The 14,337-nt window shown below is 33.2% G+C and overlaps 3 protein-coding genes across 6 annotated transcripts; 2 read left to right on the top strand and 1 right to left on the bottom strand.

Moving 5' to 3' along the window:
- Nucleotides 1-2,270: 2,270 nt before the first annotated feature.
- On the top strand, nt 2,271-3,249 carry LOC107004091 (auxin-responsive protein SAUR50). The gene has a single exon (XM_015202321.2). It carries the CDS (start codon nt 2,388-2,390, stop codon nt 2,796-2,798), a length of 411 nt encoding a protein of 136 aa, XP_015057807.1. The 5' UTR covers nt 2,271-2,387; the 3' UTR covers nt 2,799-3,249.
- Nucleotides 3,250-4,502: 1,253 nt separating this feature from the next.
- LOC107004457 (ABC transporter F family member 1) lies at nt 4,503-8,500 on the bottom strand. Its single transcript, XM_015202653.2, has 6 exons — nt 8,346-8,500; nt 8,037-8,264; nt 7,181-7,254; nt 6,892-7,102; nt 6,581-6,815; nt 4,503-5,991 (listed from the first exon to the last, which is right to left on the bottom strand). Exons 2-6 carry the CDS (start codon nt 8,262-8,264, stop codon nt 4,934-4,936), a joined length of 1,806 nt encoding a protein of 601 aa, XP_015058139.1. The 5' UTR covers nt 8,346-8,500; the 3' UTR covers nt 4,503-4,933.
- Nucleotides 8,501-10,583: 2,083 nt separating this feature from the next.
- Nucleotides 10,584-13,353, top strand: LOC107003121. 4 transcript variants are annotated; one of them, XR_001454610.2, is made up of 4 exons: nt 10,584-10,699; nt 11,919-12,360; nt 12,830-12,983; nt 13,054-13,353. XR_001454610.2 is itself a non-coding variant. In XM_015201384.2 (3 exons), exon 2 carries the CDS (start codon nt 11,935-11,937, stop codon nt 12,310-12,312), a length of 378 nt encoding a protein of 125 aa, XP_015056870.1. In that variant the 5' UTR covers nt 10,584-10,699; nt 11,919-11,934; the 3' UTR covers nt 12,313-12,360; nt 12,830-13,353. The 4 variants fall into 4 exon arrangements, 3 of the variants coding, with proteins under 3 accessions (XP_015056870.1, XP_015056871.1, XP_027769048.1); XM_015201384.2 differs by having other exon boundaries at nt 12,830-13,353; XM_015201385.2 differs by having other exon boundaries at nt 10,620-10,699; nt 11,902-12,360; nt 12,830-13,353.
- The last annotated feature ends 984 nt before the right edge of the window (nt 13,354-14,337 follow it).

The raw sequence follows: 14,337 nt of genomic DNA, 5'->3' as shown, positions 1-14,337 counted from the left end.
TAATAACGAGAAAATTGTAATTTCCATGTTAGTGGGGGCAATTATGGTATATGAAATGATATAACATGTATTTGCTTTTGTGGTGGTAGTTAATTGTTTCGTACTATGTGTAATATATGTGGTACCAAATAATCTCTTCATCAACAATTCCCCAATGAATTTATGCTCAATAATTTTTTTAGCACATCTTATATTTTTATTTTTATATATTTATTTTACTTATGTTTGAATTAACATGTTGATTTTATTATATCACATCTATTTAATTAGTTTATGTTATTTAAATGTTAAAAAATAAGTGATATTTAATAATAAGAACAAAATATATATAAAATAATAACTCTTAATTTTATAAAAATTAAACAAGGAAGTATTAACGTATGAATAAAGCGAATAAAAACATCTATAAATATTATTTGTGAATTCACTTTTTTTAGGTTTCAGGTCATGAAACGAAAATTCAAAATTATGTAAATTTTTCTTATGTATTAGTCCATAATTTGAGTTATTGATTCAATTTAAACATAAATAATGTGAAATTGAAACGATCTAGTGAATGATATTTATTACTTTTGGGTTTTGTCACCATTTTTAGGCCTTCGGGGTATCAAAATAGAAATTCATGCTTTTCTCAATTTTTCGAGTTAATGAACATTTTGGAATATGACTGATGAACTCTAATTTGAAGTCAAATTTTATAGGTTTATTTGAAAGGACCTTGCGAACAACATTCATTGTTTCTCAAGGATCGACGTCTCGTTGTTAGTTTTGAGATCAAAAGGTAAGAATTCAAAATTGTCTTTGTTGTTCGTGTGTATTAATCTATGGATTTTATAAAATATGTCAGAATGATTTTGTTTCACTACAATCTTTTTGGGTCCATTTAAATCAGAGTATTTTATTGATACAAAGGTTTAAGTTGAGTAATTTTATCGATACAAAAGTTTAAATTGAGTAATTTTACTAGTATACAATAAAATTTAATGACCTTGCTGAGTATATTATCAAAGTTGAGTGATTTTTTGAGTATAAAAGATTGAAAGTATTCGTCTTTTACGATTTACTTTACGCTCAAAATAAATATTCACATTTTATTATTTCCAAACAATGTTTGTTTATTGTATGTGTACATTAAAACTTCTTTTAACAATTTCTATCATACACATATAAAAAGAAAATCTATCAACTCCCTAATTTCAAAACAATCAATTCATTCAACCTTACTATTAAAACAAATAATAATGCAAGTTGATGTTCCTAATATGAAAGTGAAAGTGGATGATAGATTGTTAAACTAAATCTCCACTAAAGTGTCAATGATGATGAAGTAATATTTAATAAAATGAACCAATTAAGTAACAAAAAAAGATTTCATAGTGAAGTGGAAAGAGACTTAAATAAGGAAAATTATATATAAAACAATGATAATAGTGTCAATATATAATTGGAAGTATATGTATGTATAATATATATATATATAGGGCCTACATAAAGTTTCAAATTTGTATAGTGATTACTGGTTTAAAAGAGACGTTTCATAAGTGAAATGAAAATTCATTCACATGCTTTGGTCTCCCAATATTTACACCAAAAGTCCGTCCAACTATGTACACTTTTTCGACCTTATCTCTCAACTATGCCTTTTTTGAACGTGATGTTTAAGTCAGCATACACGTATCTTAACTAAGTTAATTATATATATTTTTTTATATTAATACAAATATCAAATGATGAATTATCATGACTTAAATGGATGGAAAGATATCACCTGTTATTTTTTCTTCGATTGGAATTTGAACTCAAAATCTCATGATTCTGGTTATTTAGCCCACTTCATTAAGCAATAGGTTGTTGAGTGTGTGCAAACAAATTAAGTATCACATGAAAAGTGTAAAAGAGTTCTTCGATATGTGTTATCTAAGCCGAGAGTCTTTCAAAATCAACCTCTATACCTTGCTAGACGAGATAGTTATGGTGTAAGGTGTCTGTACACTCTAACTACCGTCCTAGACTCAACTTGTGAAATTTCATTGAATATGTTATTATTGTTGCTGATAAGTTAAAAGAAAAAATTACTTATAAAATATTTAATAATCTAAGTGGTGTAAGGCCTAAAGGGAAAATCGTACATACTTGACCGAAAAGCATACAATATTGATCATATTATGTTAAGAGTATATTTGGACGGTTATAAGTAGCCCAACATAAGCCACACCCTTAAATGTTATCTTTAAACTATGACTTCTCATTCAAACACTATATAAGCTAGGTATAACATACCTAAAAAAAGCACACCAAAATTAGAAAACCCTACTAAAAAAAGACCAAGAAAAAAAACAAAAAAGAAACTAGTGTCAAAAAAAACAATTGTATTGTTTTATCACACAATGGCAAAATTAGCTAAGATAACCAATGGGAAGAAAAAGATGAACAAGATAGTGAATTTGAAAATTGTGGTGGAGAAATTACAAAGGAGTCTTTCAATGGTTAGGAGATTGGGAGCGGAATTCGATAGTCAGCATCAGCATAACCAATCAGATCAAAATGACTCCTCGAATAACGTGCCCGAGGACGTTAAAGAGGGTCATTTTGCTGTTATTGCTGTTGATGAGGATGAATTGAAGAGATTTGTTGTGCCATTGAAATGTTTAACACATCCTTCATTTTTAAAATTATTGGAACAAGCTGCTGAGGAATATGGATTTGATCATGATGGTGCACTTACAGTACCATGCAGGCCAAGTGAATTTGAGAGAATTTTGAGACATGAACAATCAAGTATGTTGAGAAGTTGTTAAACACAAATGGAACAAAAAAAAAACTAAGTAATTTTAGTTTAATTTGCTTCCCATCTTATCATCTTATCCCTAAATTATATATTATGAAGCATGAGTCATGTTGTAGCACTTGGTAAGAATTCTTGATCAAGACGTATTACGGTTTTTCATATGAGAAATGGAGTGAAGTGATTGCAGTACAGACTTGACCTAGAACGAAGTACTAATGAAAAATCACTCTATCTTTTATTTTTTATCGTTATACGGGGATCGGGATAGAGGGATAATTGATCATCCCTTAGGATGATAATTTCTATTTCTTGATTATCCCACCAAGTTACAACTTTGGTTAATTAATGATATATAATTACTTTTTTTCTTCACCATGGTTGAGTTGTTGCATGCATTACATGTACATTTTTTTTAATATGTTGTTATACTATTTGAGTATATAATGAAGATTTACTTTATTTTATTGTGTGATTTACTTTTTAAAATTTTTTATTTAATTTACTTTTGTTTTTTTTATAAATGTGTAGTCAAAAATTAATATTCATGACCAAGAAAAGGAGATAGAGTAAGAACTCTCTTATTTAAAGCTTGAAATTTTCAACTTTAGTCCGATGGGTGTAATTTTAATTATGAGGTAACTAAATTTTAAAAAAAATAAACCCCGTTTGTTCTTTAAATGGATAATGAATTTCAAATTCTAAACGGTTAAACAAAAAAGACGTTCACATGGAATATTAGATTTGATGTGAATAATTAAACGAGAATGTATATTTTATGTGATATATTTATCTACTTAATGAACACTTATAAGTATACACAAAAGTAACATTTTCAAAATATGAACCATAAGATCCTACTAAAAATATTTAATAATATTTTTAAATGTTTAATCAAAACAAACTGCAGTTCCAAGTGTTTAAATAAACTTTACATTAAATTTAAAATATTATCAATGAAAAATGTTGAAAGATGCTAAAAGGTACAACAAACACCATAGTGTGTGGGGATCCCACTTAGTATTTTTTGGGGGCCTTTTAATTGTGGTTTAATTTGATTAGATAGGTCACTTGTCTATCAATTATATATTATAAACTGACTTGATTTCATCACATGTTGTCTGGTTCTAACATCCAACTACTTACTTGTGTGTGAATCAAATAAGAAAAGGTGGAGATATTTCAAAGTGTTTTATAATGATAATGTGTGAATAAGGTGAAAATAAAATTTTGAACTTTTGAGTTCTTGATAAATAAATAAATAAAAGTAACTCAGTGTTAAAGTAATTTTCACATAAATATAAAGTGTGAATTAAAATAATTGACTCTATCAATTCTATTAGCGAAATTGTATCTTATGCCTCCTAGGTCTTTCTTGTAAATAATCCCCCTTTATGTTGGGCATATATTTATTTAGAACAATGCTATGCAGGCCAAGAAGGCCCTAAATGATGCAAGTGCAAGAAAAGCCCTATATGAAGATAAGAATAAGAAAATATATTCCTTCCATAGTAGAATATATTAGAATATGGTCACGAAGTATAAAAAGATTAAAAAATAATATGAAGAATACAATGAAATAAAGCCACTTTGAGGTTCAAATTGATTCTCGTATATAAGCATATGATCTTACCTCCAATTTCAAGTCTACAAAATAATAACCTTCCAAGTGTTGTGAACAAGATAATGGCTCAAAAACCTGCTGATTCTACTTGCCTTGAAAATAAAATAGAAACAGATATTTAAAAAATCCATATTCAGAATTCAAAAATACGAAGTACATTATAGCAATGATATAGAAAAGAAATGACACAAGGAATAAGCTGTAATGTATGTTCTCCAAAACCTACGGTAATATGTAATTAGAGTAAAATGGACGACAAAAATAGTGGACTAAGCCCGAACAATAACCAGAGTTCAAACAGTCGGTGACCATAGTTCGATCACTTACCCTCTCTAGCACCAGGCGTGGTCTTAGCTAACGTTACTTAGGTCTTACAGGTGATCAAGAAGCATTCACTTTCTGTCCTCAGCTACCGTGATGGGGCCCCTGCTGATGTTTTTCACCATTACGCCTTGGCGCTGAACCACCAAGAGGAATTAGTGATACCATCACACTTTCTAATATAGAACACATTGATCTTAATTTTAATCACCCAATCCAGCCCTTTTCTTCAAGTGTTTCTTGAAATCCATGATGCCACCCTCCCATCGTGTCACAGCCTGATTTTCACATACCCATATCTCATGGGCCACCTGGTTTATGAGCCTAAAGTCGTGACTCACTAGAACCATCCCACCATCCCATGCGTTCAAGGCCTCTGCAAGTGAGTCGATGGTTTCAATATCAAGATGGTTGGTTGGCTCATCCAACAGCAGCATGTGGGGTTGCCTAAAAGCCAACCATGCAAAAATCACCCGACTACGTTGACCATCTGACAAGTTCTTCATTGCCATTACTTGAGCTTTACCTGTGAGTCCAAACCTCCCAATTGCTGCCCTCATCTTCTCCTCCTCATTCCCAGGGTACTCTCTCATCATAAACAAAAGAGCTGACACCTCCATGTCTAGCTTCTCAGCCAAGTGCTGGTGGTACTGCGCAATTTTTAGGTGATTATGCCGCTTAACCATGCCATCAGTGGGAAATAAATCCCCTATCATCAGCTTAAGCAGTGTGCTCTTTCCAGCTCCATTAGGCCCCACAAGTGCTATCCTGGAGTCGAGATCTACACCAAAATCAAGGTTCTTGTAGATGAGGTTATCAGGTGTGTAGCCAAAAGCAACTTCTGAAAACTGTAGAACTGGAGGAGGAAGTTTGCCGACATCAGTAAACCGGAAAACCAGGACACTGTCCCTCCCCACCTTCTCAGTAAGCCCACCACGCTCCATCTTAGCCAATGTCTTCTCTTTACTCTGTGCTTGACGGGCTAGTTTAGCTGAACCGTGCCCAAAGCGAGCAATGTATTCCTTCATTGCAGAAATCTGCTCCTGCTCCCACTTGTACTGTTTCATCTGGTTTTCTTCCAGCTCTGAACGGGTTTGCACATATTGGTCGTAGTTACCTGTATAGAGTTTTAACTTCTTGTTTTGCATGTGGATGATATTGGTACACACACCATTGAGAAAATCCTGTGAGTGTGAAATGACAACCAGAATGCGCTCAAAGTTCTTCAAGGATTCTTCTAACCACACACAGGCCTCTAGGTCTGCATTCAAGAAGAATTACACATGTCAACTCTAAAAGATCCATGAATTAAGGGTGTTAAAAAATTCAGGGGATGAACTTATATTTTCCATCAGTCCAAAAGTAAAGACTTCCCCTTTTTTAATAAATTAACACCACAAATAAACATAAAAACACCAGGAGAGCTGCTACTGAATTAGAGCTGCAACGATGCATAGAGGGGTGAACAGCAAAAGAAACTGAGCACTTAACCCAAAGTAGCATGTTATATAATTCATGACTCCATCCTCCCCCCAAACACACACACTCACTCATATCCTGATTATATGGTTCACACTTGGGATGTTATATGTGTGAGGATGGAGTGGTGAAAGGATAGTCCAGATTGATTGCAATGCTATGCATAAAATCTAGGCGTCAAACTAAAACAAACGATGGTGTAGCAACTCAGGACCGTCGTGACCACTTTGGATGCCCTATATATGCAATTTATAACTGATAACTCAACGTGTAAGACAAAACATTATCCATATAAATCTAGCACGAGAAAACCCTAATAATTTCTGTAAGATCTATCCTACTAGAACTAGGAAATGAAAAGAGAAGATTACCAAGATGGTTTGTTGGCTCATCAAGCAACAAAATTGTTGGATTCATAAAGAGGGCACGGGCAAGAGCAATCCTCATTCTCCAGCCACCAGAAAAATCACGTGTTTTCTTTGCTTGCATTTTCTTATCAAATCCAAGCCCAAACAAGATTTCAGCAGCACGTTTCTCAGCAGTGGCAGCATCCATAGCTTCTAAACGCTCATAGATCCGTTCAAGTTGCTCTCCACCGCCATCGTCCTATCATAAAGGTGAAGATAATATGATTATCAGAAGGAAAACCAAGAACATCAATTTAATATTAACAGCATCATACCTGTCCAGCCAAAGCTTCAGCTTCTTTCTCCAATTGCAACCTCTCTTCATCACAATTAATGACCGCCTCGAGAGAGGTCATGTCAGAGGCTTCAATCTCCCGAGAAAGATGAAAAATATCCATGTGGTCTGGGATGGGAAGTTCCCTCAACCCTATAGCTGTAAGAAGAGTAGACTTCCCACAGCCATTCAATCCCAACAATCCATAACGTCTGCGAAAATATGATGTCAGAACTTGAACATCAACTAAGCCAAGGCACATAGCAATACATGAAAATAACAAGTCCTACCTGCCATAGTTGAGCTCCAGTTCAGAATCAACGATGAGATCATGTCCGTGGAAAGTGACTGATAATGATTCTATCTGTATCACATAGAGCACCAAAATTAAAACAATGATATTCCAAAATAAAGTTAGAATCCAGAAGTTCTGCATCCTAATATTCAGCTTGTTTTATGACTCAATACTCTTCATAACAAGTAAAGTACTATTATATATATCCACTTCTCTTGACAGTAATATGCAACATGCACCCTCTCTAAAAAAACAAGGTTGGAACCTCAGAGTTATCACATATCCACTAACCATATATAATGCAAAATTCGAGACGACAAACAGACAAAAGCCATAATAACACTTGTATTCACACAAGCTGACACAATTCAATATAACAAAAACATAGGTAAATGAGTTAGGTATCGCGTGCTGTAGTATTAGTTAGTATATGCATAGTATCTTATTTTTTCTTTAATTCATGCTTTGATTACATTTATTGAGTTGAGAATTTGTTGGAAACAGATAGGTGTACATCCCACCCTAACAAAATGACAAGCAGTATGTTGTTGTGTAGCTAAATTTGTCCAGCTATAGGATGAAATGTGTCCAAATAGAGCAAAATGGATACTGTACATGTAAGCTTTTTTCTAAACCTAAGCATCTCGCTTAAGAAAGATACTCGTCCAAACTTTTGTGTTGCACTATTAATACGCAACCAACTACTAAACCAAAAAATTCACATAAACACCATCAAATATCTTAAATCTAATCAAACAAAACGAGTACATATCAACAAAAAACTATATACAATAACGAATCTAAAACCATTAAAATACAGAGAAAATCAGATCCAAAACACAAAAACTTACCCGAATATCCCTCGATAGCGGATGTGAACACAGAACACCCGTACAAGTCCGATCAGATATCTGCAGATCCCCTACTCCATTCGTCAAATTATCAACCCCGTTACTTTCCACCGCCGATTTAGACGCGGTTGCAGCCGATTTAGACGCTGCCGCACCTTTACCTCCTCTCCTAGCAGCTGCCGCCGCCTTCTTCTGTGCATCTCTCTTCTTCGCCGCATCCGACACCATCTAAAACAAATTACAACTCAAAAAAATCAGAAAAAAATACAAAAAAAATCAGAAATCGATAGAGCATCAACAATACAATACCTTTGAAATCGTAAGATCTACGGATTTGGAGAAATTGTTATAGAAGAGAGGAACGAGGGTTTTTTGAAAGAGGGGTTGAGAAAATGTTGGAGGTAAAGTATTTATAGTATGTGAGGGTGCACGTTGACGGTTCAATGGAGGTGCAAAGATAGATATGGACGGTGATCCTTTGTTCAAGTTTGGCAACAAAAATTAAAATCTAGTGTTGATTTTTTTAGTGGACGGTGGATTTTGGTTTTGGGCTGACCTAATTTTACTTTGTTTATTTTGGGCCTTGAGCTCATTATTGGCCCATTAGAAATGAAAATGATAATAATAATATTGAGAAACCACAAAATTAGTGGTGTTGAATGTTTGATTTAATGTTTAATTTTGGTCATTGTTATGTTATTTGGTTAATTTCACCTTCATTGTTCAAAATGATCGTATCAAACATCTCTTATATATAATGACTTCTATCTGGCTAAAATTAATCGATAATGGATCTATGATTAAATCGAGCTTGCGATTCCACTTTGATGCACATATTCCAATGTAAGTAAGAATTTGCATGTCTAGAAGATGGATGTAGCGAAATGAGTACGTGTAAGCATATGACGAGATAGGAATAGGAATGATGATATTCAACACAAGGTTGGAGCGGTTTTATCGGTTACAAGTAGAGAAAGTTCAAGCATGTGAAAAGGAGATGTACATATGCTCTGAGAAGAATGAGGTGTAAGAGGTTGGCAATGGCAAGCCTGAAGAGAGGTAGAGGTAGTTTGAAAAAAGTATTGATGGAAGATTAAACAAGACATGACGCAACTTCAACTTATCGAAGACATGAACTTAGATAGAAAAAATTAAATATGAAAATTAGGGCGAAATGTATGTAGATATTCAAGTAGTGTTTTAGTTCCTTACTACAACTATTACTACAAGTACACTTCTGCTATTTTATTACTTATTTTTTTGTTACCTATTGTTACATTTTCTTGAGTTATCGTATTGTTTATCATTCCTTTCTTCTTGTTTTCAAAATGGTTTATTCACTAGTGTTTTTTTCTTTCCATATCCATTTTGTTATATTTTACTTTAGTCGAATTTTTTTTAAAAATAATAGAATCAAGTCGGCGTGCGTACATATAATTCTTCTCAATTTCACTTATAAAATTTTATGAAATATGTTATGCCATTATTGTTATAGTAATTTGACCATTTATTAACTCAATTATTTTTAAATTCAACTCAACATAGTCATATTTGACACTTTTAATTTTAAAATAAGTTCTATCGCTTTAATTTTAATTAAATCTAGGGAAATTATATATAATGACAAATTAATAAATTAAATTAATTGTTATAATCACCCTTTGATTTAATTGTGTCCCGTAATAAACTGTTTGCAACTCACCTCTCTCCCTCAAATTCTCGCTCATCACTCTACTCTCTCGCTCGCTTCTTCTCACTTTTATACAAACACAAGTGTATAAAATTTGTTTCTATTTGTATAAAGCGAGAGGAAATTGTATAAATACATATATTTTTGTTCCTTTCTCCCTTCTCCCAGATCTCGCTCGCCACTCTCCCTAATATCGCTCGCCATCCTCGCTTCTTTCGCTTATACAAACAGAAACAAAATGTATAAATTGTGTTTTTGTTTGTATAAAGCGAGAGAAACTTGTATGTACACATGCAAATACATATACTTTCATCCTATACACTTACAATTATACAATAAAAATACTCCCCTGCTCAGTTTCTTTTGTCTTTCTCTCTTTCTCGTTTTATACAAATTCAAATTGTATGTAATTTCTCTCTTTCTCGTTTTATACAATTCGATTCAATTGTATATTCACTGCCCAAGTCTCTTTTGTCTTTCTCTCTTTCTCATTTTATACAAATTCAAATTGTATATAATCGTTCTATACACTTATAATTATACAATTCGTTTTGTACACTTCATTTTATTCAATTCTCTGCCCAAGTCTCTTTCTCTTTCTCGTTTTATACAATTCGCTTCAATTGTATATGTATAGCGAATTATACATTTATATGTTTACTATAGAGTGCAATTATGCAAACTTTGTTATAGCATATAAATACGAATTTTATATTTGCTATATGTGAAAGTTGACCTTAAATTTATAGAAAGATGAGGAGAGTAACATTAGGGGCTGATTAGATTCAAGACAGGCCCAATGGACTTAAAAACACAAAGCCCAAATACCATCAACGGGTTATTTGGACCCAAATTATCCGAGAGATATTAGCCTCAATTTGAAATTGCCTAATTTTTCTACGGCGCGTTCAGCCCACTCACCGTCGGACGGCGAACTTCCTCCTCTTCGTTTCTTTCTCCGGCAGATCAAGCGGTAAATTTCCTCCTCTGTCTGTACTACTATCTACATATTCATGTCACGAGGCAATAGCCTTAATCCCTCTTGTTTTCTCCGATTTGTAAATTGTATTGCAATACTCATCTCACCTGCATAGAGATAGCTAAACTTCAAACAGTATTGTTCTTTGTAGTTCAATTTCTCTGATAACAATCGCCGATTTGTTAATTGTATTGCAATACTCATCTCACCTGCATAGAGATAGCTAAACTTCAATTTGTATTGTTCTTTGTAATTTAATTTCTCCGATCATGCATTTGTAGTTTGGGTGAGTGGTTTCCAATGGTGCGTGCTTTTTACTACATGTGTGGTGTGGTCTGGTTTGCAATCTATTGCACATGAGGGAATTTAACTAGCGTGCACCCAAGAGATAGCAGGGGCTAGTTTGCTCGGGTTTCCCAAAAAGAAAAATTATAACACCAAAATTAGGATGCGAAGTAATCAATTTCTGAAAACTTCCATGGTTTTTCTGTGACGAAGTTGAGAGCTCTTGTATTTCAGCGGATGGCTCAAAGTTGTATCAATCTGCATTTGGGTATTTTTGTTAGTTATCAATTCTTTTCTAATGTCCTATAATGTTGATCTGTAGTAAAAATTTTGGCAGTAAAGATGGAATCTTAATCCTCACATGGTGAGTTTTCAACTCTTTGGGAAATAGTTCTATGCTTCAATTAATGTACCAAATTGTTTCATTTATCAGAGAAACCATTTGGGTGTGTACTGGCTATATCTGCTCTTGTTCAATAGCTTGCAAACCAACACAAGAGATGTGGAACTTAATAACTCACTCTCAATGAACGTTGCTGACTAGCAGTTTTCATCATTAAGTGACGGATTTGTTGTTTAGTTATAGAATTTATCCGTCTAATATATGTTATTTTAGAAGTACCCATTCATTCTCATTGCAAGGTGGAGCTTCGTTTTATCTTCCTAATTACCATTGAGAATGTAGGAAGCAACAAGGTTTTAAAGGACTTTGGTCCAATTTTATGGAAGAAACTGAATAGTCTTTAGTTCTTCATAGTCTCAACTTATGGACATATTTGACTTGGGTGAAGACCTTTAGAGTATTCTTTGATTTTCGCAAAAGATTGAACTTGATTTATATTTTCCTAGAAGGAAAAAAATTGTGTTTTACCTGTTTGCTAGAGATGCTAAATGTATGTTCTCGCTAACAGAATTTCCTCCCCAACAGATTGGATTTTTGAAATATGACGTTGCTGAAGAGGTATGTGTTGAGATTGTTCATATCATTGAAGTATATCACTGCAAATGTGGTAGACAGAAACAACGGGCGTATAGTAGCAACATCATCTACTGTTGAACATTCAGTGAAACAGTCACTTGAGTGCGGTAGAACTTGCAATGCAAAGGCTGCAGCGATTGTAGGAGAAGTGTTGGCAATGCGTCTCAAAGTGGAGGGTCTTGATCAGGGGCAAGGAAACGGGATCCATGTCAATGTAAATAAAGAGGTTGAGAAGAAAGGTTTCAAGAATCGTACAAAAGTTTGGGCTATAGTTAACGGCCTTAAGAGCAATGGAGTGAAGCTTATTTTGGATGACAATGAAAATGGCACTTCTCGCCCTTAACTTCCACTAGAACAGTGCGCTGATCTTCTTTTATCGCACGCCTACAAGGTACAAATAATGAATTGTAAGATTGACATATTTACTTAAATCTAATTAGTATAAGTTTGTTTGAAGGTGGGTACCGTGGAAGAGGTAGGTTCTCTCTGAAAGACAGACACCGAAAGGAATAGAGATTTTGTACTAGCTTTAATCTCAATTATTTGCTTTAAAATCCTTTTCGGAAGCACTCTTTTTACGTCATCTTGATTAGATTGAAGCATTATAAGTCAGAAGCGAGAGGGTCTTACACATGCTGCTATTATGGTAACGTTGGTATTTTTTCTCATAGCGCGGCTTCTTAGAGGCAGTCTAAGAAATAAGGCGATGTTTGTGACGAATTGGATAGTATAATCTGCATACTTTTGCATTCTTACATCCTTTCGAAGCTAGTATCCTTTGAGCAACTGAAAAAACGATTGGTTCTATTTCTGTGTCATGACTGTCATCTATGATTCCTTTGTTTTGCTCTTCTGCTCAGGTCTCACTACAAGAGTTGAAGAAGGTGCAGTCATAATTGAGCCTGATTGCTGAAGCTAGTGACTTGTGGCGACCGAGGTTGGATAGAATGAGATCAATATTAAAACAGAGGCGGATTCAGGATTTGAAGTCTAGCATTCCCACAACGTTTTCAAGTTAATATACAATGATAAGTGGGTTTACACTTTACAATCAAAACATTCATAGACATTTCTACATTTGTAGGAACTGGACAACACACTAATGTGTTCACGTGAACACATAGACGACACTCTAAATCCACCTCCGTATTCAAAGTGGTTAGCTTCTAATCATCTCTCTTTTTCTTCATACTATTTCGACCCGTTTTTTTTACCATCTTTCCGAAGTCCAGCTTAACAGAGCCCAAACAGACAAGTTGTTGTATATCCCAGCTTTAGATTTTGTGTTGTAGATTTGTAATGTTTATTGCAATCAATAAAACTGATGATCAATTCATGCATAGATGGTTATTTATGTGTAATTGATCAAAGATCTTAGGCATGATTGTGAGCTGATATATATACACTGTAGTACAGATTGACTCATAAGAAATTTTGTTAAAATATTTTAAAAAGATTGTTTTCTTTATTTGATATGTTATATATATAACTATAATGTAAAAAAGTAAATTAAAACATTTGTTGGATTTGTAGCGAAAATCTTGATGATCACCATGACTTGCTAATAAAACAAGTCTTGCGCAATATCAAATAAGAAATCTTAGTGATTCGAATGAATTTTGCTACAAATTCGTTACGATTTGAGGCAAAAAAAGTCACGATCATCATAATTTAGTATCGAGGCAAGTCTTGCCCAATGGTTAATGTTGCATCGTATTTTTTTTTTAACAATGCTAATAATTAAAGAGAAAATTTAAGAAATTACAAACATACAAAACATAATAAGGCTCTATAATTGTAGTTTTGATAATTGTGTTTCATAGTTATAGTCATGTTTGCTATGGAGGTTGCGGTTTGTATATTTTACCTGTTTGTATATTTTGGTTGCGAATATACAAATATGGTAAGTTTATACAAAGGGTGTGCATTCGGTTTTTCGGTTCGATTTTATACTATTCGGTTTGGATTTTTGGTTTTTAATCAGCTATGTCAATAATTAGGAACATAATAAAATTATTTGCAATTTAAAAAATTATAAACATAAAATTGAATTTCTTAAATATACTTTTAAATATAAATCACAAGAAATACGTAAAACACAATACTTTAAAAGTATATCAATTATCGATGTTCAAACATAAGAAAACAAACTAAATTATAATGAAAATAACTAAAACGGGACAAAAGTGGTTAACTCCAACTTAATATATATATATATATATATAATTCATTTTTTTTGGTTTTTCGATTTTCATTTTTCTAAAATCGAAATCAAACCAAAAAACCAAACAAAGTAAATTATAAATTCAAAACCAAACCAAGAATCCAAAAAACCAATCCAAATTAGAATTCGATTTGATTTGATTTG

The sequence above is a fragment of the Solanum pennellii genome, chromosome 11, assembly GCF_001406875.1.
Source record: "Solanum pennellii chromosome 11, SPENNV200".
Taxonomy (NCBI): Eukaryota; Viridiplantae; Streptophyta; class Magnoliopsida; order Solanales; family Solanaceae; genus Solanum; species Solanum pennellii.
This window is presented reverse-complemented; position numbering and strand designations above follow the sequence as displayed.

Coding starts and splice junctions, on each gene's coding strand:
- LOC107004091 (XM_015202321.2), top strand. CDS start 2,388: ATGGCAAAATTAGCTAAGATAACCAATGGGAAGAAAAAGATGAACAAG.
- LOC107004457 (XM_015202653.2), bottom strand. CDS start 8,264: ATGGTGTCGGATGCGGCGAAGAAGAGAGATGCACAGAAGAAGGCGGCG. Junction 7,103..7,180: donor CTGGAGCTCAACTATGGCAG/GTAGGACTTGTT, acceptor ATATTTTCGCAG/ACGTTATGGATTGTTGGGAT. Junction 6,816..6,891: donor CTGAAGCTTTGGCTGGACAG/GTATGATGCTGT, acceptor CCTTTATGATAG/GACGATGGCGGTGGAGAGCA.
- LOC107003121 (XM_015201384.2), top strand. CDS start 11,935: ATGACGTTGCTGAAGAGGTATGTGTTGAGATTGTTCATATCATTGAAG.